The 27,811-nt window shown below is 41.1% G+C and overlaps 1 protein-coding gene across 1 annotated transcript in view; it reads right to left on the reverse strand.

The window, feature by feature from the left end:
• The window catches only part of CRYBG3 (crystallin beta-gamma domain containing 3), a 300,493-nt gene that overhangs the window by 115,040 nt on the left and 157,642 nt on the right, over positions 1-27,811 (reverse strand). The window contains exon 4 of the mRNA XM_073616985.1: positions 5,059-10,546. Coding sequence (XP_073473086.1) covers positions 5,059-10,546 — 5,488 coding nt within the window. The remainder of the gene's footprint in view (positions 1-5,058; positions 10,547-27,811) is intronic.

Genomic DNA, 27,811 nt, shown 5'->3' on the forward strand with positions numbered 1-27,811 from the left:
CACTGGGGGTTATTTACTAAAGGAAAATCCACTTTGCACTGCAAGTGCACTTGGAAGTAAAGTCGCTGTAGATCCGAGGGGGACTTGCAAGGAAAATAAAAAACAGCATTTTATCTTGCACATGATTGGATGATAAAATCAGCAGAACTTCCACTCATTTCAGATCTACCCCTCAGATTTAGAGCGACAGCAGTTCCAAGTGCACTTGCAGTGCAAAGTGGATTTGCCTTTTGTAAATAACCCCCACTTTCCTAATATAACAAATATAACCAAAATTACAGTCAGGACTATTTACCTAGAAGGGGCTTACCTACCAAGAACATGTAAAATATGAATATGTAGATGTATATGCCTAAACATGTTCCATTGCAATTTGTTAAATGTTCAAATGTATGCAGGTGACACCTTCCCATTCCTGACCTTCTAATTTGGGCTGTTTCTATACTAAAAAACAAAACCCACACACTACTAGTACATAGTTGCCAATAGTCCCGAATTTCCCGTGACATTCACGGGATTTAGACCCTTTTCCCGATTTTAGTGCAAATGTCCCAGGAAAGCCCTTTTTTCACAATTTTTTTTTTTTTTTTTTTGGTAGAGGTCCGCGGCCGGCGGAGATAATGTCTCCGCCAGCCGCCATTTTCCAGAAGACCAGAACATCCATGCCGCTGCACTCTGTGTTTGAGCCGAGCTTAGCAATGGGCAGCGGTGGGTGTCCTGTGATTGGCTCCGCACACCGCAGTTTTACTTTTCCCCTGTGCCGCACCTACAAACTTATGCCCCGCCCCATAATTATAATAAGACTCCGCCTACATCCAAAAAAGTGTTCCTAAAATTTTTTTTACAATGTTGCCAACTATGCTAGTATTAGAATATATGTTTGATATCAAGCGTTTATATCATAAACCTGTCAGCAGTATTAGCAAAAAGGAACATATAAATATTGCATGGCTTTTTTTTTTTTTTTTTAATATTTTTAGCAATAATTGTGAATGTGACAAACATATGCACATAAAGGGATGTGGTACATGCAAAATTCGAAACAATCAGCAATCCTATCTTAAAGCGGTATTAAACCCAAAACCAAAAATGTATTATACTGCAGCTCATCAATCAATAGATGTGGTGGCTGCATCAGTTTTCTATTCTTTGGCTTTTTTCCCTCTGTTTTCACCTGGTGATCTAGCCAGTAGTACACCTCCTGTATTAGTGACACACAACTCTGGAGAAATGAGCACAGGAGGCACAGCAGACAGCAGCATTGTCAGTCTGGGGGGTAAGGTAGTGCTACCTGTATTAGAATATTTAGAACCATTAACAAATTGAAGCCAAACTCCAGCTTACACTTTAAAATCATAGCAAACAATTACATCAAAGTTTTTTTTCTTTTTGGTATAAAGGTTTTGCATGAATAAATAAAAGCTGATCATTTTAATCACCCCTGCCAATGGTAAGTTGTTTTGTTTCATCCATGTAAACTGATAAATTCTGCTAGAGAGCTTGTGCTTTTGAAAAATAATAGACTTGTCCGCTGGATCATCAGATGAAAATAGAATAAAGAAAGCCTAAACAGGAAACCAATACAGCCAACACATCTAAGAACTAGTAAGCTGCAATATAATAAATGTTTGCTTTGGGTTTAATACCGCTTTTTAAAGGGCCCACAATTCCAAAAGTGATATTTTAGTTATACATCAGGCCAGGTTGGCTGCTTTAGCCACTGGCTTCATATCTGTCTTGAAAGCTGCAACAGCGAGATCTCCCTACTAGATGAGCCGAACACCCCCCGGTTTGGTTCGCAGCAGAACATGCGAACAGGCAAAAAATTAGTTTGAACGCGCAAACTCACCGTTAAAGTCTATGGGACACGAACGTGAAAAATCAAAAGTGCTAATTTTAAGGGTTAATATGCAAGTTATTGTCATAAAAAGTGTTTGGGAACCTGGGTCCTGCCCCAGGGGACATGTATCAATGCAAAAAAAAGTTTCAAAAATGGCCATTTTTCGGGAGCAATGATTTTAATAATGCTTAAAGTGAAACAATAAAAGTGAAATATTCCTTTAAATTTCATACCTGGGGGGTGTCTATAGTATGCCTGTAAAGGGGCGCATGTTTCCCGTGTTTAGAACAGTCCCTGCACAAAATGACATTTCTAAAGGAAAAAAAGTCATTTAAAACTACTAGCAGCTATAATGAATTGTCAGTTCCCAATACACATAAAAGTCATTGAAAAAAAAACAGCATGGGATCCCCCCAGTCCATTACCAGGCCCTTTGGGTCTGGCATGAATTTTAATGGGAACCCCAAACCAAAGTGAGGGCGGGGCCACACAGTGACTTCCCCGGATGACCCCGCCCCCTCTGACGCACCGTGACTTCCCCATGGCTTTCCCGGGGCATCAGAGGGGGGTGGGGCCACCCGGTTATGTAACCGGGTGGCCCCATCCCCCTCTGACGCCCCGAGAAAGCCATGGGGAAATCCCGTTACTATTTCAAACAGGGGGGGAGACCAGGATCTGGGGGTCCCCTTGTTAAAGGGGGCTTCCAGATTCCGATAAGCCCCCGCCTGCAGACCCCCACAACCACCGGGCAGGGGTTGTGGGGATGAGGCCCTTTTGGGGGCTACCCCAAAGCACCCTCCTTATGTTGAGGGCATGTGGCCTGGTACAGTTCAGGGGGGGCGCTCTTTCATTCCCCCCTCTTTTCCTGCGGCCTGCCAGGTTGCGTGCTCAGATAAGGGTCTGGTATGGATTTTTGGGGAGACCCCCACGCCATTTTTTAAAATTTTGGCACAGGGTTCCCGTTAAAATTCGGATTTTGAGAGGGACCCCTACGCTATTTAAAAAAAAACTATTGGCGCAGGGTTCCTCTTAATATCCATACCAGACCTGAAGGGCCTGGTATGGAATTCGGGGGGACCCCCACGCAACTTTTTTTTTTTTTTAATTTTGGTTTGGGGTTCCCCTTAATATTCATACCAGACCCAAAGGGCCTGGTAATGGACTGGGGGGGATCCCATGCCGTTTTTCTCAATGACTTATCTGTATTGCCGAGACCCGACAATTCATTATAGCCGCGAGTAGTTTTAGATGACTTTTTTTCCTTTAGAAATTTCATTTTGTTCAGGGACTGCTCTAAACATGGGAAAAATGAGCCACTTTACAGGCATACTATAGATACCCCCCAGGTACGAAATTTAAAGGAATAGCATTAAAGGAATATTTCACTTTTATTGTTTCACTTTAAGCATTATTAAAATCACTGCTCATGAAAAAACGTCAATTTTTAAAACTTTTTTTGCATTGATACATGTCCCCTGGGACAGGTCCCAGGTATCCAAACACTTTTTATGACAATACCATGCATATAAGCCTTTAAAATTAGCACTTTTGATTTCTCCCATAGACTATTAAAGGCTGTTTCGCGGCTTTCGAATTTGCCGCGAACACCCCAAATTGTTCACTATTCGGCAAACAGGCGAACACCCGATGTTCGCGTCGAAATTACATTTGATTGGGCTCACCCCTACTCCCTACTGATATTTCTGGCTCTATTCCTATCTGCTATTTAGTTTTGTGTGTTCCAACCCCTCTAGTATACCACATAGTCAAAAATAAATGAAAAAAAATCCAATAGGAGAGTGGGAATTCCTTATAATGGCAGGACTGTAGATCAATGAACCTAAAGTAAAGCCATGCTTTGCCTACACAGGGCAAAGCAACAGTTGAACTCTAATTTTGTCCTCCCAGACGGCACATATTTACCTTCCACTGTTCTACCACTAGGAGTGAAATTAATTAATTAACTGCTCTGTAAGTATACCAAAATCATCACTGACACTAAAAAAGCTGACAGCTCCGATCAGAGCCACTGTACTAACGATCCAACGTTAGTACAGAAATCTCTCCCGCTGAGACGGCCCCCTCTGCCAGAAAACTCTGATCAGTGGTCTCAGCCATTGACTGAGAGTGCTGATCGGGAGTTGGTTGGCTGTTGGTTTTCCAGCAAGCTCGTCTGACAGAAGCTGGCTTCTGTCGGACTGGCTGACATACACATGGATCGAATGTTGGCTGGTTTTTATTCGGCCCGTGTGTACTAGGTGTGACAGCACTATCGTCGTAGGTGTATGTCAGCTACTTTAAGAGCCATAGCAGGCGCTGCACGGCGGGGGACCCGATGCGTGTGGTTGGTGGCCGTGATATCCGCTGGTCACCCACGATCGCGGGAAAGAGAGCCAGAATGAGGATCTGTCAATGTAAACAGACAGATCCCCGTTCTGACAGGGGAGGAGAGAGAGAGAGATCTGCTGTTCCTAGTGATCAGGAACAGTAATCTCTCTCCTCCTCCAGTCAGTACCATCCCCCCCACAGTTAGAAACACCTCCCAGGGAACACATTTAACCCCTTGATCGCCCCCTAGTGTTAACCTCTTCTCTGCCAGTGACATTTACACAGTAATCAGTGCGTTTTTATAGCACTGATCGCTGTATAAAATGTCAATTGTCCCAAAAAAGTGTCAGATCTATCCACCGCAATGTCGCAGTCCCTCTAAAAATCACAGATCGTCACCATTACTGGTAAAAAAAATGCCATAAATCTATCCCCTATTTTGTAGGCACTATAACTTTTGAGCAAACCAATCAATATACACTTATTGCATTTTTTTTTTACCAGTAATATGTAGAAGAATACATATCGGCCTAAACTGGTGAAGACATTTTTTTAGGGTATTTATTATATTAAAAAGTAGAAAATAGTTGTTTTTTTTTCAAAATTATCACCTTTTTTTGTTTGCAAGAAAAAAAACTGCAGAGGTGAACAAATACCACCCAAAGAAAGCTCTATTTATGGGAAAAAAAGGACCACAATTTTGTTTAGGTACAGCGTCGCACTTCCGCACAATTGTCAGTTAAAATGACGCAGTGCAATATAGCAAAAAGAACTCGCCAACAGGCCCTGAGAAGAAAAAAACTCAGGTGGTGTAACTGTGAAGGAGGTACTATAAACTAAAATATACCCCTTTTGAGTGGACTCTTTTAACCCACTGAAACAGGTCTTACCGTTAACAGATCTTCCGTTTCCTTGGATTCTTTTTTTGTAGGTAAATCTACTTTTTCTTCAGTGGGGCTTTCCTTATTTTCTTTACTCTGTGAGTAGTTCTGAGATGAATGGAAATACTGATAGTAAACACTTTTGGATGACATTCTGGGCTGATATTTTATTTCAGGTTTTAGTGAAGACAATCCAGAATCTGTCACCATTTGTAATGGAGAAAGAGGAGTCACAGGAGCAGCATCTGGAGACAGATCTTTATTTTGATTGGAGCTAGATTCACTTGATGTTGATGGTGAAGGTTCATTTTCAGCAGTTGCTTTTGGGCTATTTTCTACAGAAGGTTTTGCACCAACTGTGGAAGACCGTGAGGCTAAATTTAGGAATAAAGACTGATGACCAGAACCTGAATTCACCTTGTTTTCTGCTTTTGTAATGAACAAACCAGATTTTTTCCCTCCAGGTGTTGTTTCCTCCAATAGCATTTTCTGAGCATCAAGATTTGACTTAGTTGGAGCAGGCATATTTTCCCGTGTCCCTGATCCATCTGTATTATCCAGGGCACTGACAGTAGCTGCTTCACTGAGAGATGTCAAATTTCCTCCAAAACCCATTTCTTCTACGTTGGCCTCCTTTAAGCGATCTGAAACAGACTGCAGTAGTGATAAAATTGATGTATGATCATTAGAACCACTACCTGTTGTTCCCATTTTATGCCTTGGTGAGCTGTTACTGGATGCAGCATCTTCACAAGAGCTATCATCCTCATATATCGGAGAGAGCGAAAAGGGATAAATCCTCACACGCCTTGATGGTACACTCAGAAATAAGTCAGTTGCACTGGCATGTCCATTATCAGCATATTCTTCCTCATCATCACTTTCTATTTCAACATATTTACTATTATACAGGGAAAACTGAAAAGGATCAATTCCATCTGTTCCAGAAATGCACATATTCTCAGTTTTATTATTAATAAAGGGTGTGTCCATAGAACCTTCAGTCTCAAGAGATTTAGAGGAAAAGCCTCCTTGGTCTCCATCAAGTCCTAAATCAAACGTCAAATTTGTATTCTCTGTATCACCTTGTATCATTGCTTCCAAGTTAGTATAGCTGTCATCTTGCACATTAACTCCATTTTGTGATTTCTCTCCATCTAGGTATGTGGAGTCATTCAAAATGTCCTCTGTATCTACTACCCTTCTGAACCCATTGTTCTCCTTAGTCCCTTTAACTGAACCACTTGTTGGAGTTGGTAGCAGTACATTAGAGTTGACTTCATAAGAACTGAAAAGTACCGGACTGTCACTATCTAACAAAAAAATTGTTTTGTTTTTTGGGTTTCTAGTGTTCTCATCTGGGCCATTTACACTAGCCATAGATGTCTGTGTGCAGCTATTATTTGTAACAACGTTTTTGTCCAAACTACTTTGCATGCACTGTTTTGATGAATTTATAACATCATTTACTAATCCTGATGCTACAATTGATATACATGGATCAGTGGTCAGACTCTGCATATTTTTGCTGGATTTCTCTGGGGCTTCTGCTTCATCTTCTGAAGAATAGTCTTTTACCATCTGGATTAAATGTTTCTCAGCTAATGTTTCTTTAACTGTACCTAAACTAAGTGCATTTACATGGTTTTTATTTAAGTTCTGAAATTCATCAATGGCAGAATGCAATACTGAGAAAATTATTTCATTGGCTTTTTTCTCAAACAATTCAGTGGATAACTCTGAATGCTCTGTGCTTGGAAGAGACATTTTTGAAGTTGCAAAGTCTGAAGATTTAATGTCATCTGTGAAGTTTACATCCCTTTGAAATGTAGACTGAAGTATTATATCGTTCTCCTTTACTGGTTCTTTATGAGTCAAATCGCCGTTTGGATGGAAGTCTGAAAGTGAATCACAGCTTTGTAGCTCCCAGTGTGAATCATCAGACATCAGTGACTCATTTGTTAAGTCATTTTCTGATGTGTTGGTCTGGAGTGAAATGTTTATGATGTCATCACTTGTATCGATTGTCAAATTGTTATTTTTAAGATTTTCTATAAGTACATCAGACGATTTATCTGGCAACACTGGTAAACCTTTTTCTAGAAATGTGTGCTGTGGAATATTATCACCGACGTAGTCATTCGAAAACAAGTTTACAACATTCTCAACTACATCTATTTTGTTTAATGCTGGAAACCTTTCAGCTTCCATGTAGCAGCTGTGTGGGGGATTTTCAAAATTATTGCAATCCAAAAACTGGCTGGATTCATGAAAAGACAGGATAACATTATTCACAGTTAGGTCTTTTTCATTGATGTCAGAAGGCACTTCTGAATTTGTGACAATGTTTTCTTCCTGTTCATCCTGTTGAAATGTAAAATTTGAATCTTTGAATTTGCTGTCATATTCTGGCTCCAGAGGTGGAGGTGAAGAGTTTGGAAAACGTATAAGCTCTTTCTCAAATGTTGCGCTTTCAACTTTACCTATTGATACTATATCTGAATGGAATTCGAAAAGAGGAAGTTTTACTTCTTCAATGTTAACAGATTTCACTGACACTTTGGCAACATAAACATCTGAATTCACATTTACTTTAATTCTATCATTTGTTGAAAGTCTACCTGACTCATCCCCACACATATCTGCCACACCACTGTCTTCCAAAAATACTCTTGTTGAACTATTCGTTCCTGTCTGGCTTTCTGTTTCTTCTATTAATGGCTCATTTGGTTTTTTGACAGCATTATCAAGAAGGGGAGCTACAAGCAGAGGGTTTTCTACATTTTCAATTTTGGACTCCGCATGTTCCGTTTTTTCGTCCTCTTGGTCTTCTGGTGTGTATGCCTGTGATGAAACCATCCCTGAGTCAATGGCATCTGAAAGAGGTAGAGGGCTGTCAAATCTTATGTCAGTGCAATCAGTAGAACATGGAGAACCAGATATAGTTGGAGAAGGCGATTGGCACTCAATACCATTGTCAAAAGAGACAGTTCTGGCAGGTTCTGTTACATGAGATGAACCATTATTTAAAAAGGTTTCTGGCACAGGCTTCACATCTGATATGCTACCCTGAGCATTTTCATTAACTAAAATGGTCACTGATGTGTCATTATTTGCAAGTGTTGCCAGGTTAAATTCATTTAATGTATCATCACAAATTTCAAAATTTTTTTGATGCTGTTCTATAATCATTGGGATTTCATTTGCCTTTGTTTGAGGTTCTTCTGAAAACTTAAGACTAGGCTGTGCATTTGCTAATTTTTTGTCCATGGTCATTGATTTAACCTGTTCATTTGGCAAATTGTCCTTCTCTGTGAAGTTACCATTTGTGAAAATTTCTTGTTCAGTATCTCTACTCTGTATTGTAGGACCTACAGCAGATTTAGAAATGACATCAGTATTTGCTTCTTCAAGCTTGCAGTTTTCATCTGTGTCTTGTAGGTCTTTTTGGATATCTAAATGCATATTTTCATAAGGCTGTAGATTTGCAGTGATCTTTGTCATTTCTTCAACTTTGGGTTGTGATTGTTCTGAAATGCTTTTGTTCTCCTGTACATTTAGCTGGAGCTTTTCTTTTCCTCTCAAATTTTCTACTTCGATCAGTGGTGCATATTCTTTGATTAATCTCTGCTGATTATCAAAGTTGCTTTCTGCATTAAAGGCTGCCTCTTGAGTTGGACCTTTCTCAGAGGTTAATGGTCTCCCAGTGTTCACTTTGCTTTCTGATATGGTGCCTACAGAATTCTCAAGTCTCTCTAATTTTTCTTCAACTTTCTCAAGATGCTTCTTATTGTTTTTCTGCTCACTTTGGTGTTCTCTTAGTTCCTTTTTACTACTAGTATGTGTCTGTAGGTCCTCTGTAACACTTGAAGAAAGATTTTCCTGAGAGCTCTGTGACCTGACAGCTAACTTAAGGTCCTTTAAATATGGATCTACAGAGTTACTTGTGCTGTTTTCTGGGATGACCTGCCGATTCTCCTGAATTTCTCCATCTTCTTTGGAATTTAAATTTAGATGATTTGGAAGCAGTGAGACATTTTCTGATGTTTTTACAGTTGTTGTGTTCTCTGTGTCTATTGGCTGAAAATCCATAACATTTTCTTCAGCAGTTTCTGAGCTTTTCTCAAAAACTTGCTTTAATTCATATTGACTCTTTGGGCTTTTATCTTTGTTTGGTTGTAAAGTCTCTAAGATTTTAGAAGTCTCAGAATTTGTCTGAAGATTTTCCAAAACATTTGGGCTTTCTTCTTCTTTTCTTTGTACATCACCAGAAATTGGCATGCTTTCCATTGAGTTTTTTTGCAGATCATTTGGTTGTAGATCCTCTAACATTTTTAATTCTTTCTCTGAATTTTCTTGATCAACAACAGAAATGTTTGCGCTATTGTCATTTTGTGGTGACAAATCTGAATTAAAATTCAATTCATTATTACTTTTCAGTTGAAGATCTTTGGAACTGTTTAAGTTCTTCTCTGCATTTACTGATAGGTTTTCTGAAATGTTTGACCTCTTCTCTGGATATTGTAGTAAATCACTAGAAATCTTAGAGAGTGCTGTAGAAACCGGTTCCACTGAACAGCTTGATTTTTTTTCAGCTTTTGGCTGTAGATCTTTTGAAATGTTTGCATTTTTCTCTGAATTTGGTACAAATTCTTTGGTAATCTTTGAACTGTTTATGTTATCGAGTGATAAATCCACCGACATATCTGATCTTTTCTCAGCATGTATCTGTACATTATTAGATATTTTTGAGCTCTCTTTGGTGCTTTCTTCAATATCCTCTAAAATGGTTGTCCTCTCTATAAAAGTTGGTTCTTGAATCCATGAAACTGAAGAATTTACTTCAATATTTTCTTTTAAGTCCTCAACCTTATGTGAGAAAGATTCATCTTTTTGGTTTGAAACAGACATCATAGAAATAACTTCTGGCTTTTGTATTAAGTCAACGTTATGTAAATTAGATTCACCTTTGCAGTTGGAAACAGACACTAGGGAACCGGCTTCTGCATTTTGTTTCAAGTCCTCACCTTTATGTAAATTATATTCACCATTGTGGGAGAGAACAGAAACTATGGAATCGTCTTCTGCATTTGCATCTTTATGTAAATTATTTTCAGCAGTTTTTGTTAGAATAGAAACTACAGAACAGGCTTCTGCATTTTGCTCCAAGACTTCAACTTGTGAATTAGATTCCCAATTTTGGGTTGTAGCTTGGACCTTTGGTTGCATCTTCATCTTTATTAGCATTTTGGATGGTGGCACCTCCTCCTCAGAACTTCTGCATGTGACTGGTTCCATACCCACTATCTCATGTAACAAATCATGGTTCTCCATGCCAACATCTCCAGTGCTACTTGTTTCTTTTTCACTGATCTCATCTTTTTCAGGAATTGGAGAATTTACATCAGCACGTCTTTTCAGGAGCTTCCTGATCCTCCGGGATCCGCGGTAGGTGCCATATGTTACTGCTGGGGCTTCTTGGGGATAGCCATTGAGCCTGCCAAAAATATTTAAATAAATGTTACAATGGTTCTTTCAAAGGTATTAAAAAAAGAAAGTGTGTGTGTGTGAATATATTTATATAGATATAGATAGATAGATAGATAGATAGATAGATAGATAGATAGATAGATAGATAGATATAGAGAGAGAGAGAGAGAGCGCGCAATAATGTAAATATTGTAATGTATATAATGTAATAATCTCAACATTGTTAATAATGTGTACATAAGATGAATCTCTTTTCACTTTGAATACCCACCACATGCTAGCAAATATCTGTTTTTTTTCCCCCTTAACTTTAAATGAACACAGCTTTATCTTAGTCACTATCATTAATGTTGCTAGGTGAACAGCCTCAATTCCTTTAGTAAATCAATGCCATTGTATTTAACCCTTTCGCTGCCAGAGCCATTTTTGCATTTTTTGCACACGTTTTAAAAAATAATTTTAGGCCTGAAGATTACACAAAACCCACAAATATTATATATTTTCTGAAAGCAGACACCCTAGAAAAAAAATAATGGTAGGTCCAATTTTGTATGTCACATGATATTACCACAAAGGAAAGGACAAATAAATGCAATAAATTACCCAAATGTTTGGTAAAATATAAAAGACAAGGTTACATCGAGTAAATAGATACCCAACATGCCAAACCTTAAATTTTTGTGTGCCTGTGAAATGGCAGTACCCTATATTTTCTATAGGCGACGTTTCAAAAGCCCCCTACAGGTATCAGTTTAGTGTTACGGAGGAGTTTGTGTGTTAAAATTATTGCTCTCCATCAACAACTGACTAAACATAAGCAAGTGGGGGGCACGAGCTCTATAGATTTTGAAGACTACCATATAGCAGCCATTCTGGCCCAACTACCCTGCTGGTTCCATCCAACTCCAACTACCCTATGGGGGCAAATTGAATGCTCCTCAATTACAAGAACAGACCTGAAAACCTGGCTACTGAGCACCCCACTGGGCTCATTGATCCCAAAGTCCCTATCTCCAACTATTAAAGCATCAGCGCAAGCCTGGAAAAAATTATCCATCTCAATGAACCAGACCCCCCATGAACCACAAACACACATCCCTCTGGCCTCCTTGAAACACATAGCACCTGAACTACCAGTAACCTCATGGACACACATGGGCGTAGGGCCCCTACAACATCTACTGCAAGACAACTCCCTCAAACCATTCTCCCAATTGCAATCTGAATATACAATACCCACATCTGAATATTTCACCTACCTCCGTATACAACATTGCCTCAAAACGGTCCCCCTTCCTCTGTACAACATCCACCCCAAGACTTGGGATTATCTCACCAACCCTAACACAAATCTCAGAGGAATCTCATACTTCTACAACTCCCTACACCAAAAACATACCTTCACCAAACTAAAGCCTCACAAGAAATGGGAAATAGATCTGAATCACGAATTCACAGACAATCAATGGCATCAATCATTCAAATCCACGTACAAGGCCACGAAATGCGCGGCCCTTTGGGAACTGGCGCAAAAAATCTCTCTGCGTTGGTACATGACCCCAGCCAGAATCACGTCTATTAATCCTCAAGTCCCCAATATCTGCTGGAGATGCAACTCATCCCCAGGAGATCTTCTCCATATCTTCTGGTCATGCCACCTTCTTAAAACGTACTGGGATAGTATTTTCCAGCTAATCTCAAACATTACACACATCAAAACTCCCCCCTCCCCAGCACTTGCGATCCTGAATCTTACTATTGAGGACCTTCCTCACCCCTTTAGAATAGTGACCACCCACATCCTGATGGCAGCTAAACTTAACATAGCTAGACACTGGAAGTCAGACACATCCTTAACCCTAACCCAAGTCGTAGATTTGGTATCATTACACTACAGTTATGAGCACACATCTGCTTCTGACACAAACCATTATAAAAAAATACAATCCAGCTGGCAACCATGGACCACCTGGACTAGAGGCTGCGCAATTCACGTCTAAGTTACTGCATTAAAACCCCTTCCTCTTGACCGAGCAATACTATGAATAGAGTATGTTTACATGTTTATTTTCAACTAACAACCTTTCAGAACATTTTCTTTCTTCTTTCTTTGGAATGCACTAACACAGATGGTCCACTTCACTCCTGTGACTCTAGTGATCCCACTTGGGGTGTCACACTAGTGAAGTGGATCAGCAACGACTACAGTATACCGTTACTAGAGATACTGGTTATTATGTACTCAATGCATTAATTCATTGTGTATGGACAAAGTTTTACTCTACCCAATGTGGAGCTGTTTTCAATGCATTGTCCACTTTTACGTCATACACGACGTACAATGTTCAATTGTACAATGTATACTATGTAAAATTAATAAAAATTATTGATTAAAAAAATTATTGCTCTCACTGTGGCGTGCATAGTGATATGTAACATGTGTATCGCAATTGACATTTTCATGCGTAGGCGCCCAACCCATGCGTTTACATTCGTGCGTGTGTATATGTGGGGGTGGGGGGTAAGCCTCAAAAAAAAATTTTGGGGGGGGATTTTATGTGCTTAGGTGTAACTTTCTTTTTTTTGCAAAAATAAAACAATTTTTTTTTACCTAACTTTTTTTGTCCCCTGTGTAATGTTTTTTTGGTGACAGGTTCTCGTTATTGAGATATGCATGGTATAAAAGGCCCTGCATGTCTACCCTGTGCTCCCCAAATGTTTTGCAATGCAGATCGCATTGCAAAACATTATTTCCTGGCTGAGCTAGCCGGGGACACAGAGAGCTTTACCCAGAAGTGACGTCAGAGATGTCGCTTTCCAGGTCACAAGAAGAAGGGGGGGGGGGGGAGCGGACGTGCGTCCGCTCTTCTCCTTCCCCTCCAGCCGCCGGCACTCCCTGGAGCTCTGGGGCCCGCAGGAGTCTTCCTGTCAGTTTCACACACAATCTTGATGGCTGCAGCCTCCGGATTGTGTGTAATACACCCTCCCCTCCGCTGTCAGGTCTGTACAGTGTACGGACCCAGCGTTGAACGGATGTAAGCCCGATTCATGAAATTTGAGCTGGGCACATATATCTGCAGTGTTTTGTTGTCTCTCTTCAAAGCACTATGTCTGGTAGCTGTCTCCTGCTCCGTTCTTCTGTTATGATAAAAGCAGCCTGATTTTTGTGTTGGGAAGGAAGCTATAAATAGATTAGCAGAGCCCTGAACTATTCAAGGGACAGAGCTGAAAGTCTCTACCTATGAGGAGAGGGGGTGTGTGCCTTTCCTCCAATCAGCTGTCTTGGCTGTATGCCCAGACTTCACTGCAGTGCTAATCAGGAAGAAAAAATCTAACACACACCATGTGCACCTTCTAAACAGTATATAAAGCTGAAGACAGCAAATATACATGTAAAACCTATGTAGGGAGATTTGTTTCATCACTGTGAATCGTCTGGGGCTGTTCACTTCACTGGGTATATGTGAGGGTTTACATCCACTTTAAAGGAAGGTCAATTTAAAAAATAATCAGACAGATTATTACTTCTTAACCCTTTCCCTGGTACTACCTCCAATTTTGCAGCTCAAAAAGCAGAACCAATTTTACTATTTTTCACATGCATGTTACAGACTTGAAATTTTTTTGAATTTATATAGTTGTTGAAAGAGCAGGGCCTGTGAATTAAAAAATGCTACATGATTTTGTAAGTTCTATGATAGCTGAACAAATATTTATGAAAACTATAACAATAAAAACACTATAAATTAATAATAACGCACGCAAAAACAAAATAGTTCCATAAAATCCTGATCAATATAAAAGTTAAATATGAATTCAGTCTATAAATACGAAGTATGTTTACATTTTCAGTCTTGTATTTTTGTGAACATTGAAAATCTATGGTTCATAAACACATTCCAATGATTACAATATGTACATGGTGCATTTCTATTTTTTTTATATATATATTTTTTCTTTCCAATGTTTTAATTTTATTACATTTCACTTAGTTTTAAATATTTTTTTTTATTGCGTATTATTGTCATAAGTGAGCTGCCAAGCCTCTTGTGTAACACTAAAGTGACAAAAGACATTCTTAAAGTGGTTCTAAAAGCTGAAGGTTTTTTACCTTCATGCATTCTATGCATGAAGGTAAAAAACCTTCATTGTGCAGCTTCCCCCTCAATCCCTGCTATACGTACCAGAGCCGGATCTCGATCCAGCAATGTGCACGAGAGCAGCGGCTCTCCCGGGTCTCTCCCTCCTCATTGGCTGAGACATAGCAGCAAGAGCCACTGGCTGTCAATCCCAACCAGTGAGGAGGAAGCCGGGGGGGCAGCTTGCAATGGGGACACTCAGTGGGGGGAGGAGCCAAGAGCGCTGGCGGGGGACCCAAGAAGAGGAGGATCGGGACTGCTCTGTGAAAAACCACTGCACAGAGCATGTAGATATGGCATGTTTGTTATTAAAACAAAAGTGAACCTTTAGTATCACTTTAACCACTTATTGACCATATACTGTATATATACTGCGGCAAGACGGCTATCCTACACTCCCGTGTCTGGGGCATGCACGCGTGCTTCGGGCAACCCGCTCCCGTTGTGATTGGACATCGTATCCACCGGGAACCACCGATCGTTCGAGACAGAAGCAGACGGACTGCCTACGTAAACAAGGCAGACTGCCGTTCTGTCACTAGGGAAGGTTGTGATCCTGGGTTTCTGCAAAGCAGGAACACGGATCTCTGCCTTCCCATTATACAATTACCTCCCACACAGTAACCAAGCACATTTTAGGCACACATTTAACCCTTCGCTGCCAGTGTCATTAGTACAGTGACAGTGCATATTTTTTTAGCACTGATCACTGTATTGGTGTTACTGGTTCCCCAAAAAGTGTCAAAAGTCACTTAGTGTCCAATTTGTCTGCCACATTATCGCAGTCCTGCTATAGGTCGATGATCACCGCCATTACTAGTAAAATAAATTAATAAATAAAAATTCCATAAATATATCCCATAGTTTGCAGACGCTATAACTTTTGTGCAAACCAATCAATATACGCTTACAAAAACATGTAGCAGAATACATTTTGGTCTAAACTGATGAAGAAATAGATTTTTTACATTTTTATTGGATATGTTTTACAGCAGAAGTAAAAACATTGTGTTTTTTTTTGGTTTATAGCACAAAATAAAAACCTGAAGAGGTGATCAAATACCACCATAGGAAAGCTCTACTTGTGTGAAAAAAAGGACACACATTTTATTTGGGTACAGCGTCGCAGGAACGCGCAATTGTCAGTTAAAGTAACGCAGTGCCGTATCGCAAAAAATGGCCTGGTCATGAAGGGGGGGTAAATCTCCTGGAGCTGAAGTGGTTGAGGGAAGTCCCTACCCAGTACCTTCACCCTTTGTTTTTGTTTTTTTTACCCCTGCTTACTGGGAGGTGGTATCTGCACATTTCAGATACTCGCCCATCCAACAGATCTAGCGTTGTCCCGCTAAGATCCTCTCATGCCCTATGCTGCCAGGTTCTTTATGACATCATTTATGATCGTCCCACCGGCTGTTTTGGGTTCAGCAGGAGGGCCTCCTGATGACGCGCCGATAGGCCTGCCCCCTTTCCTGAATGAAAGGCTATGAACATCACATATCCCAGGAGGCACAGTGGGCTATGTGCAAGTCATTTGCCTAGGGCAGTGATGGTGAACCTTGGCACCCCAGATGTTTTGGAACTACATTTCCCATGATGCTCATGCACTCTGCAGTGTAGTTGAGCATCATGGGAAATGTAGTTCCAAAACATCTGGGGTGCCAAGGTTCGCCATCACTGGCCTAGGCGAACGAGTTCCATCTGCTATACTCACTCTCTGGCGCTGTCCCATGGATTCACTAATCCAGCAATGCGGAGCTGCTACTTCAGGCTTGAATGATTCCCATCATCATTTAACTCACTTCCTGTGAGCCCATGGCATAAAGGCTCCGCCCACCTGACCTGAAGAATGCTGCAGAGAGCGGCACCACATGATTATGCAGTTTTGCTCTCTGCAGCATTTAGGATTTGCCCACGGCAAGAGGGAGAAGAGGGAGAAGAGGGAGAAGAGAGAGAAGAGGGAGAAGAGGACCTGTGACATCAATGGACCAGATGCAAGATCGCTGAATAAAAAAAAAAGGTATTTACTTTTTTTTCGTTGTAAAGGGTGCCTGGAGTGCTCCCAATGGGGTGAGGGGAAAAGAACAGAGCTCAGAACTGGGCTTTTCATTTATCACTCTCTTTAGTCAATAATATAGGAATTTGGGAACACCTTTCACCTGTTTTTGATGCAGCAGTGTTATTCCTAACCATAGCAATCGCAGGCTTCTTTCTTCAACTAAGCAAGAGAGAAAGGAACTGACACAGCACAGAATTTAGGAAAGACCCCTGTACATCTGAAAGGCTATGTGCTGCGTCTGGGGGAGTAATAGCAAACTCAGATTAAGCCCTGGTTCACATTGATGCGATTTGGCATGCGATTTGACATGTCAAATCGCATGCCAAAACGGTGGCAATTTCCGGCAATGGCAGCTTCCGAATTGTGGTGCCACACTGATTCCTAAAAGTAGTTTCTGTACTACTTTTGTTGATTTCGGGGTGTGATTTCCATTGACATCGGTGCATAAACCCGCATAAATCGCCCCCCCGAAGTCGGGACTGACATGCGGGAATGAAATCGTGCGAGTTCAGCTGAATGCGCACAATTTCATTCCCGCAGTCAATGTGAACCTGGGCTGAAGGAAATGAAATGGTAAAGCTGCAGTCTTTTCTAGACAGTCTTTGCAGTTCACCTATTATTAGTTTTACTTGTTACTTGGAATTGCTCTTAATCAAATCTTGTAGGAAAAGAAAATTAGGAAGCGGATATACTGGTTTCAGAACATTTACCTCTTCAATGTGATTCAAGAGAAGTGTTATTAATCAGCCCTAATACTGTAACGTCTGTGCTTTATCTCAGCAGTTGGCACAATGGCACATCGGTGTCTTCTAATTTTAAAGCCTTAGCTTAACTGCTTCAACCCCGGAAGATTTTACCCCCTACCTGACCAGAGCACTTTTTGCGATTCAGCATTGCGTCGCTTTAACTGATAATTGCGCAGTTTGCGCAGACAAAATTGACGTCCTTTTTTCCCCACAACTTTCTTTTGGTGATATTTGATCTCTGCAGTTTTTATTTTTTCCACTATAAACAAAAAAAGCATAAATTTTGAAAAAAAAGCAATATTTTTTACTTTTTGCTATAATAAATATCCCCCAAAAATATATAAAAAAAACGCTTTTCCTCAGTTTAGGTTGAATGTATTCTTCTACATATTTTTGGTAAAAAAAAAAAAAAAATCGCAATAAGCGTATATTGATTGGTTTGCGCAAAAGTTATAGTGTCTACAAAATAAGGGAAAAATAAGTTTTATGGCATTTTTATTATTAATTTTGTTTTTATTAGTAATGGCTGTGATCTGCGATTTTTATCGTGACTGCGACATTATGGCGGACACATCGGACACTTTTGACACTATTTTGGGACCAGTGACATTTATACAGCGATCAGTGCTATAAAAATGCACTGATTACTGTGTAAATGACACTGGCAGGGAAGGGGTTAACCACTAGGGGGCGATCAAGGGGTTAAGTGTGTCCTAGGGAGTGATTCTAACTGTGTGGGGGGGGGGGGGTGGGCTTTAACTCACATGACAGCGATCACTGCTCCCAATGAAAGGGAGCGATGATCTCTGTCATGTCACAAGGCAAAATGGGGAAATGCCTTTTTACATAGGCACTTCCCCGTTCTGCGGCTCCGTGACACGATCATCGGGAGACGCACGGTCACGCTGTACGCGGCAGGAGCGCGCCCGCTAGCCCCGCCAATTTAAAAGGGATGTACAGGTACGCCCATTTGCCCACCGCTGCCATTGTCTGCGTTTCTGTGGAAATGAGGGGAGGGAAGGTATTTTGTAGTTTCGCAAAAGACAGCAGGCCATCAATCTTCTTATTTCAATGCATAAAAGGTATGTGCTTCAAGTTCACAACTGGAAATGAGGATCTGAGTACATTTCTGGCTGACTTTCATTGATTTAGGAGGCGTCTGGGCACAGCTATACACTACTTCAGGTGCATAAAAGGATGTAGGGGTCTATGTGTTCTTGTGATCAGGCCGTAAAGAGAATGGGTGGCCTTTTCACATTTTTTAGATATACTTTATATATAGAACAGCTTGACATAAGTATTATTATAAACAAGAAGTAATGTTAAAATAAAAAACAACAACCTTCTTTTCTATCAATAATTTGCAATTATATATGTACATGGAGGAGTAGCCATATTTTCTCAATACATACAAAGGTTCTGCTTCCTGCGTTGCAGTCCTACAAAATCGATTGACCTTTGCTACTTTTCTGACAAGACGAGTCAACCAATTCTGAAAAGTCATGACAAATCCCCGTGTGAGTGATATCACAAAACGCAGAACTCCCTCTAGTCTAGTGGTTAATCCACACATCTCTACATTTAATACAAATATACACACAATTAAAAATGTATGTGCTAACCAGAGATATGCTATATTTTATGATCACAGCAAAGGATGAAAGTATCAGACAGAAGGCGGTGGTTGACTGATAAATGATACAATAAATAATGGCTACTTCAAGAGAAAGACGCAACAAAAAAATAAATCGACAAACTGCTAACATCACCTCTACAATTGTGGTAAAGTGAAAATTTACACTCTTGTTATTTTTATTTTAATACAGAAAAAATGTACAAGGTTCACACTTGTGGGTAGGGGTGGTTGCCAATGGGTAAATTGCACCTGTTCGGTGTAGCCAAATCATTTTTATTTATTTCATTCATTCCTTTATTCTTGATGGTGCCCCTTTGCATCTGAAACAGCAGCGCATTTTTGGTTGCAGGAAATCACCTGGTGAAAAAGTACCATGTGATTGGTTTAAAAAATGGTGCAGGAACACTTTTCCACGCAAACGCAGCTTGCAGAGCTGCATAGATCTGAGCCAAGCTTTAGACTGAGTTATATGCAACTCAATACAGTTAAACCTGAACTCTCAGTATATCTAAAAGACACAATTTAATGCAGAACTATGCTAGTTTATACACAATTAAAGTGATACTGATGTCTAGTTTTTTTGGGGGGGTTAAAGATAACAAACATGTTATACTTACCTGCTCTGTGCAGTGGTTATGCACAGAGCAGCCTCTATCCTCCTCTTCTCGGGTCCCTCTTCAGTGTTCCTGGTCTCTCCCTCCTGTTGAGTGCCCCCACAGCAAGCAGCTTGCTATGGAGACACCCGAGCCAAGGTGCAGCTCCCTGTGTCCACTCAGACACAGAGCCTCGCCCCCGTTCTCTCCTCATTGGCTGACTGACTTTGATTGACAGCAGTGGGAGCCAATCGTGACACGCTGCTATCTCAGCCAATGAGGAGAGGAGTCTCGGGTAGTCGAGACACTCCTACAACATTGCTGGATCTAGATGGGGCTCAGGTAAGTATTAGGGGGGCTGAGAGGGGCTACTGCACATAGAAGGCTTTTTATCTTAATGCATAGAATGCATAAGGATAAAAAAATATTCTGCCTTTACAACCACTTTAAATATATGTGTAAATTCAAGCAATCCCTATACAGCAGAGCTCAGGCTGGAGAAGGGAGAAGCAGCACTGAGCCAGTGCTGCTTTAGTTTTAGTGCTAGCAAGGGACAGGCTGATAGGAGGAGTGAGTGACAGAAATAAGAGCTAAGTGTTATATGTCTGCTACTTCTCCTTTCACTGTTCACTTACTGTAAGTGTTATTTAACTGCAAGGAAGAAAAATCAAGTCCAATGCCCTACGTTTGCAATAGGTCTCCTGCCCTGCCAGACAGGCTGTGCATTGGGGCAGAGCTGTGTAAATCTCAGGCCTGGATGACAAAAATGCAAATCCTTTAATAGGTAAAACAGCAACGATAAGTGTATTTTGTGGTTTGCCTGTAGTTCGCCTTTGGATTCTGAAAAGCTCTTTTTTTTTTTTGCTGTGTCTACTTTCTCAGATCACATGATTTTGTGCTATGCAATTGTTGCCTACCTCTGTGAAAGTTGGGGTAGGATTGGGAAAATCTCACCTGTAATTTTACTTTTCACAAATTAGTATTCCCAGCAAACAAGATTATTGGAAGAAAGTCCTTTACAAGCAACAGGGTGGCCTGTACCAGGGCCAGGACAAGGAGGGGGGGGGGCAAAAGGGAAGCCGCCCTGGGTGCAGCATGTATTGTAGGGATGGGGGCGCTACAAGTTCCTTCTACTATAAGGCTGACAGGAGTAGTGACAGCGGCATTACTACTTCTGTCAGCCCAGCACTGGAAGCGGCAAGTAGAGGAGGTGAGAGCTGGGAGGAGGTGAGGGCTGTGCTCTCCCCCCCCCCCCCTCATAAGCTAGCACATGATGAAGGGGGGCGCAATTTGGCACTGAATGATCTTGTCTCTGGACTGGCCTGTACACGATCTCTCTAGGCATTTTGACTAAAGTATATCAAATAATAGAGCACAGTAGGACCTAAGCTGGTCATCCACTCGTAGAATTGTGTTCAATTTTTTTTTAAGAATGTTTTTCCAATTTTTAAATGATTAGTGGGATCAAAACAATGTTTGTTTTTGACCGCACTGATGAGGAAATTCATAAGAACAGGATGGAAAAAAAAATGTCAAACTAATTTCTAACAGTGAATGTCGTTTTTGTTTGGTAAAGTACATTCGTTCCAAAATTGTATGTTAAAACCAAACAAAATGTTGAAGTATTTTTGAACGATATTTATCAAGTCATTAAGCGTATTGAGAAATTTCACATTTGTTCAAAATCTACTAGTGGCCAGCTTAAAGCTCCGGCCTATTTTTGAACTAAGGCCCCCGGTGTTGGTGATCGCAATGCCATTACAGTTTTTTTTTTTTTTTTTTTTTTTTAAAGCATTTTACCTTTTACAGCCAATAAATATCTTCACTTGCGCTGTACTTTGCTGCGGCGAGGTACGTCATATGCTGCCGCCCTTTGCTTTCTGGGGTATAAGTGTCATCAATCCCAGAAGTCAATGGGCATCCTGCAATACACCGGGTGTGCTGCTTTGTTCACACTGCGCCGCCGCGAGTTCGGAAGGTGCATGCTGGGTAGCCATCAGCACCGTTTACCGGAAGAAACTCCGAGCAGGCTTCAGATGCCCACACTAAGGATGGACTCTTATTGGATCCGGAGCGTACAGTTACATAGTTAGTCTGTTTGAAAAAAGACACAAGTTCATCCAGTTCAACCAAAAAGAAAGGGGGGAATTATACAATTCTATATACACAATCCTATACCCACAGTTGATCCAGAGGAAGGCAAAAAAAAAAACAATAAAGCATTATCCAATTTGCACCAGCAGGGAAAAAAAATTCCTTCCTGATCCCCCAAGAGGCAATCAGATGTCCCCTTGATCAACCTATAAATATTAGTATCCAGTTATATTATGTGTATCTAGGAAGGAATCCAGGCCTTTCTTAAAACAATCTACTCAGCTGTCAGAATCACCTCTTGAGGAAGTCTATTCCACTTTTTCACAGCTCTTACTGTGAAGAAGTCTTTCCGTATTTGGAGATAAAATCTCTTTTCCTCCAGATGTAAAGAGTGTCCCCTTGTCCTCTGATGACCTTAACCACTTAAAGACCGCCCACTGCATATATACTGCGGCAGGGTGGTTCTATTGCGCGAAACGACATTCCTGTACGTCGTTTCATGCAATAGATAGTGTGGGTGCGCGTGCCTGCTGCACGGAGATGGAGCCGATGCGTGTGCCCGGTGGACCCAATGTCCGACGGCCACCCATGATCACGGTACAGAGAGGCAGAATGGAGATTATGTAAACAAGGCAGATCCCCGTTCTGACAGGGGTCAACATGGAGATATGCTGTTCCTAGTGATTAGGAACAGCGATCACACTGACGGAACACGTTTAACCTTTTGATCGCCCTAATGTTAACCCCTTCCCTGCCAGTTTATACAGTAATCAGTGCATTTTTTTTAGCACTGATCACTGTATTGGCGTCACTGGCCCCCAAAAAGTGTCACTTAGGGTCAGATTTGTCCGCCGCAAAGTTGCAGCCCTGCTGAAAATCACAGATCATTATTGGTTAAAATTTTTTTTTTTTTTTAAATTGTCCATAAATCTATCCCATAGTTTGTATACTAACTTTTGCGCAAACCAATCAATATGCGCTTATTGGGATTTTTTTACCAAGAATATGCAGAAGAATACATATCAGCCTAAATTGATGAAGAAATTTGTTTTTTAAAATTTTTGTTTTTGGATATGTATTACAGTATAGCAGAAAGTAAAAAACACGTTTTTTTTTTACAAAATTGGCTTTTTTTTGTTTATAGCGCAAAAAAATAAAAACCGCAGAATTTATCAAATACCACCAAAAGACAGCTCTATTTCTGGGGGAAAAAAAAAGGACATAAATTTTATTTGGGTACAGCATTGCACGCCCGCGTCAGTTAAAGTAACGCAGTGCCATATCACAAAAAATGGCCTGGTCATTAAGGGGGTAAATCCTTCCGGGGCTGAAGTGGTTAAAGTGAATAACATCAAGTTCACTATATGGACCACTTATGTATTTATACATGTTGATCATATCCCCCTTAATCTCTACTTCTCAAGAGAGTACAGTGAGTACAAATAAACTAAGACAGCAAATGTTTTCATATGCCGATTTAAGATTGCATAAGCTGCGACTAACATGGGGGTGATTAAAAAAAAAAAAAAAAGCCAGAGATCCGCTGGTCCAGGCCACAATGATGTCATACATCCCAGGAGTCTTCATGGGTATTTTTTTCTTCATTCATCTGGAGGAGGAATTTTCTCAGCTAAGCACACCCTCCTCCCTGCACGCTTGAGCTAAGGGCAGATGGATTCCAGGAAGTAAATGCTACATGAATCATCTGCCCTTTCTCAAGATGGCCACAGCCCAAAATGCTAGAGGGATGTTTTTCCAAAGTGATTTCTCAAAAAAAAAAAAATAAAGCATGGAGACATGGATGGATGGGGGAGCTTACTTTGAATATTAAAAAAAAAAAAATGTAATAGCGTTTTCAGTTTGAGGGGCTCATATGGTAATATGTAAGGTAAATGGCACATGGGGGAGTTAAAAATATAAACACAAATTACTCACTACGGGGAGAACCCCTGGGGGATTCCAGGATGGAGAAGGATCTGACGGTCCTAGTACAGTGCCCTGAAAAAGTATTCATACCCCTTGAAATTTTCCACATTTTTTCATGTTACAACAAAAAACGTAAATGTATTTTATTGGAATTTTATGTGATAGACCAACACAAAGTGGCACATAATTGTGAAGTGGAAGGAAAATAATAAATAGTTTTCAATTTTTTTTACAAATAAATATGTGAAAAGTGTGGCGTACATTTGTATTCAGCCCCCCTGAGTCAATACTTTGTAGAACCACCTTTCATTGCAATTACAGCTGTAAGTCTTTTTGGGGATGTCTCTACCAGCTTTGCACATCTAGAGTGACATTTTTGCCCATTCTTCTTTGCAAAATAACTCAAGCTCTGATCAGATTGGATGGAGAGCGTCTGAAAAGCAATTTTCAAGTCTTGCCACATATTCTCAATTGGATTTAGGTCTGGACTTTGACTGTGCCATTCTAACACATAAATATGCTTTGCTCTAAACCATTCCATTGTAGCTCCATCTGTATGTTTAGGGTCGTTGTCCTGCTGGAAGGTGAACCTCCGCCCCAGTCTCAAGTCTTTTGCAGAATCTAACAGGTTTCTTGTAAGATTGCCCTGTATTTGGCTCCATCCATCTTCTCATTAACTCTGACCAGCTCCCCTGTCCCTGCTGAAGAAAAGCATCCCCACAACATGATGCTGCCACCACCATGTTTCACGGTGAGGATGGTGTGTTCACAGTGATGTGCAGTGTTAGTTTTCTGCCACATGTAATGTTTTGCTTTTAGGCCACAAAGTTCAATTTTGGTCTCATCTGACCAGAGCACCTTCTTCCACATGTTTGCTGTGTCCCCCACATGGCTTCTTACAAACTTCAAGCATGACTTCTTATGACTTTCTTTCAACAATGGCTTTCTTCTTGCCACTCCTCCATAAAGGCCAGATTTGTGGAGTGCACTACTAATAATTGTCCTGTGGACAGATTCTCCCACCTGAGCTGTGGATCTCTGAAGCTCCTCCAGAGTTACCATGGGCCTCTTGGCTGCTTCTCTGATTAATGCTCTCCTTGCTCGGCCTGTCAGTTTAGGTGGATGGCTATGTCTTGGTAGGTTTGCAGTTGCTCCATGCTCTTTCCATTTTTGGATGATGAATTGAACAGTGCTCCATGAGATGTTCAAAGCTTGGGATTTTTTTTATAATCTAACCCTGCTTTAAACTTCTCCACAACTTTATCCCTGACTTGTCTGGTGTGTGCCTTGGCCTTCATGATGCTGTTTGTTTACTAAGGTTCTCTAACAAACCTCTGAAGGCTTCACACAACAGCTGTATTTATAGTAAAAATAAATTACACACACAGGTGGACTCTATTTACTAATTAGGTGACCTCTGAAGGCAATTGGTTCCACTAGACTTTAGTTAGGGGTATCAGAGTAAGGGGGGGGGGGGGGGGGCAAACACAAATGCATGCTACGCTTTTCAAATACTTATTTGTAAGGGATTTGGAAAACCATTTATCATTTTCACTTCACTTCACAATTATGTACCACTTTGTGTTGGTCTATCACATAAAATACATTTATGTTTTTGGTTGTAACATGACAAAATGTGGAAAATTTCAAGGGGTATGAATACTTTTTCAAGGCACTGTAGAAGACAGACTGAGCAGTAGCATGCAATGCCAAGCTGCAGCAAGCAAAGTCAGCAGACTATTAGCATGCATTAAAAAAGGGGATTTACGCCAGAGATAAAACAATAATCCTGCTACTTTATAAAACTCCGGTTCCATCCGCATCTGGAGTATTCCGGTCACCAATCCTCAGAAAGGATGTGCTGGAGAGAGTCCAGAGAAGGAGGAATATCTACAAGCACTAAATGTATTCTCTCTGGAGAAGAGACATGATAGCAATTATACAAATATCTCAATGGTGATCCCAGCTTAAGTATAAAACTTTCCACTCTCAGGGAGTGTAAGAGGACACGGGGCCACACGATGAGACTGGAAGAGAAGCGGTTTAACCTTAAAGTGATTGTAAAGCTTAGTTTATAAAAAAAAAATAACAAGCATATCATACTTACCTCCACTGTGCTGCTCGTTTTTCAGAGTGGCCCCGAACACCGTCTTCTGGGGTCCCTTGGCGGCTCTTCCCCACATCAAATAACCCCCTAGAAGAAGCGCTCTCCAGGGGGGGTACCTTGCGCGCCCTCCCGAGTCCATCATTCGGCGTCCATAGGCGTCAAATGTATGACTCGGCCCCGCCCCCCGTGTTATTGGATTTGATTGACAGCAGCGGGAGCCAATAATTGCACTGCTATTAATCCATCTCTATCTATCAATCAAGAGCAGAGAACCCCGGGCAGAGGAAGAGCGCGTCCCTGCTGGATGAAGTTCCAGGGCTCAGGTAAGTAAAAGGGGGGGGGGCTAGGGGGCAGTCACTGCCAGGTGTTTATTCACCTTAATGCATAGGATACATTAAGGTGTAAAAACACAAGGGTTTACAACCCCTTTAAGCTGCGTAGGGGGTTCTTCACTGTCAGGGCGGTTGTGGAAGGTTGTGGAACTCTCTTCCACAATCAGTGGTGTCAGCAGGAAGTATTGATAGTTTTAAAAGACTCTTGGACGTGCATCTTAGCAAACACAATATACAGGGATATGGGAAATGATTGTCTACACCAGGGGTGCCCAACCTTTTGCTGGCTGGTACTGCTGGTGGGTACTGCTGATGGGTACTGCTGATGGGTACTGCTGATGGGTACTGCTGATGGGTACTGCTGGCTGGTTCCCGACCCACTATCCCTGAGCATCAGTGTGACATGAGCCGGCACTAGAGGAAGCATGCGGCTGCAGTAGAGAGCAGAGCCGATGCTTCCTGTATGGCTCTTGTCACAGGCGGAGTACATTTGGTATCACTCCACCTGTGACAGGAGCTGGTGCTATACAGGAAGCATCCACTCTGCATCCTCTAGTGCCGGCTCTGTTCTTCACCTTGATGCTTGGGGATGGCGGGTTGGGAACCTGCAATCTGGGCTTGCCAACCCGCCATCCCAGAGCAGAAGGTGGCGGGCCACATCAGAGGGCACCATGGGCCACATGTGGCGGTTGAGTACCCCTGATCTACATGAACACCCCTACACCAACACAGGTTGGACTGGATGGACTGTTGTCTTTATTCCACCTTACCTACCATGTAACTATATGCAGTGTAGTTGATTCTTGTATTACTCTTGGTGCACAGTAATAATTGAAGCTCTGCTGGTATATGGCCGGGAATATAAGACACAATAGAGAGAGGAAAAGGAGGTATATTTATATATGGCAAATAACATTTTTGCACACATTTATTACGAATACGGCTATCCTATGTGCAGACTGAAGAAACACTCAGTTTGTTTTTACATTCACGATAATATTATGCTGGGATATTTGCCAGAGAACTGGAAAAGTCATATATACTAAGGGCATCTGGCTACAATATTCTGTTTACATTATTACATTTCACTCTTTCTGCTGAAGGCAATACAGGAATAGGAATGGCGGTTTACCATTACACTGAATTGCAGTAAGGGGCCGCTTACCATTTCAGAAGAGGCGACTCATTATGATGTAATCAGGTAAAAGGCGTGACCTTCACTGTTTTTCTGTTTATTAGATGGTAATAAGAATCAGATTGGTGTCACGGGGCTCGGGACAATGCTCTACACAAATATTTATACCTTGGATTTAATGAAGGGAAAACAGCACCAACCTGTAAATCATTGAATTAAACACGGTAATGGTTTATGAACCGTCTCACCCCATATAAAACAACGTTTCGGCAATATTGCAGAAGGCAGCTATTTTATTAAACTTGGTCAGATTACAATGACCTGATTTCACTTTTATATGGCATAAGAGAGAAAGTGATAATAAGGAGATGCACATACTGTATATAAAATGCTTATATATACTTGTCCCTCCCGTTATTACTTGGTGAGTCATTGACCTGGATTAGGCATGTGTATATAAGGTGTTGGGACATCCGATACGCACACGTTCTAGGTCACTGACTCACTC

This window comes from Aquarana catesbeiana, linkage group LG02 (assembly GCF_042186555.1).
Source record: "Aquarana catesbeiana isolate 2022-GZ linkage group LG02, ASM4218655v1, whole genome shotgun sequence".
Taxonomy (NCBI): Eukaryota; Metazoa; Chordata; class Amphibia; order Anura; family Ranidae; genus Aquarana; species Aquarana catesbeiana.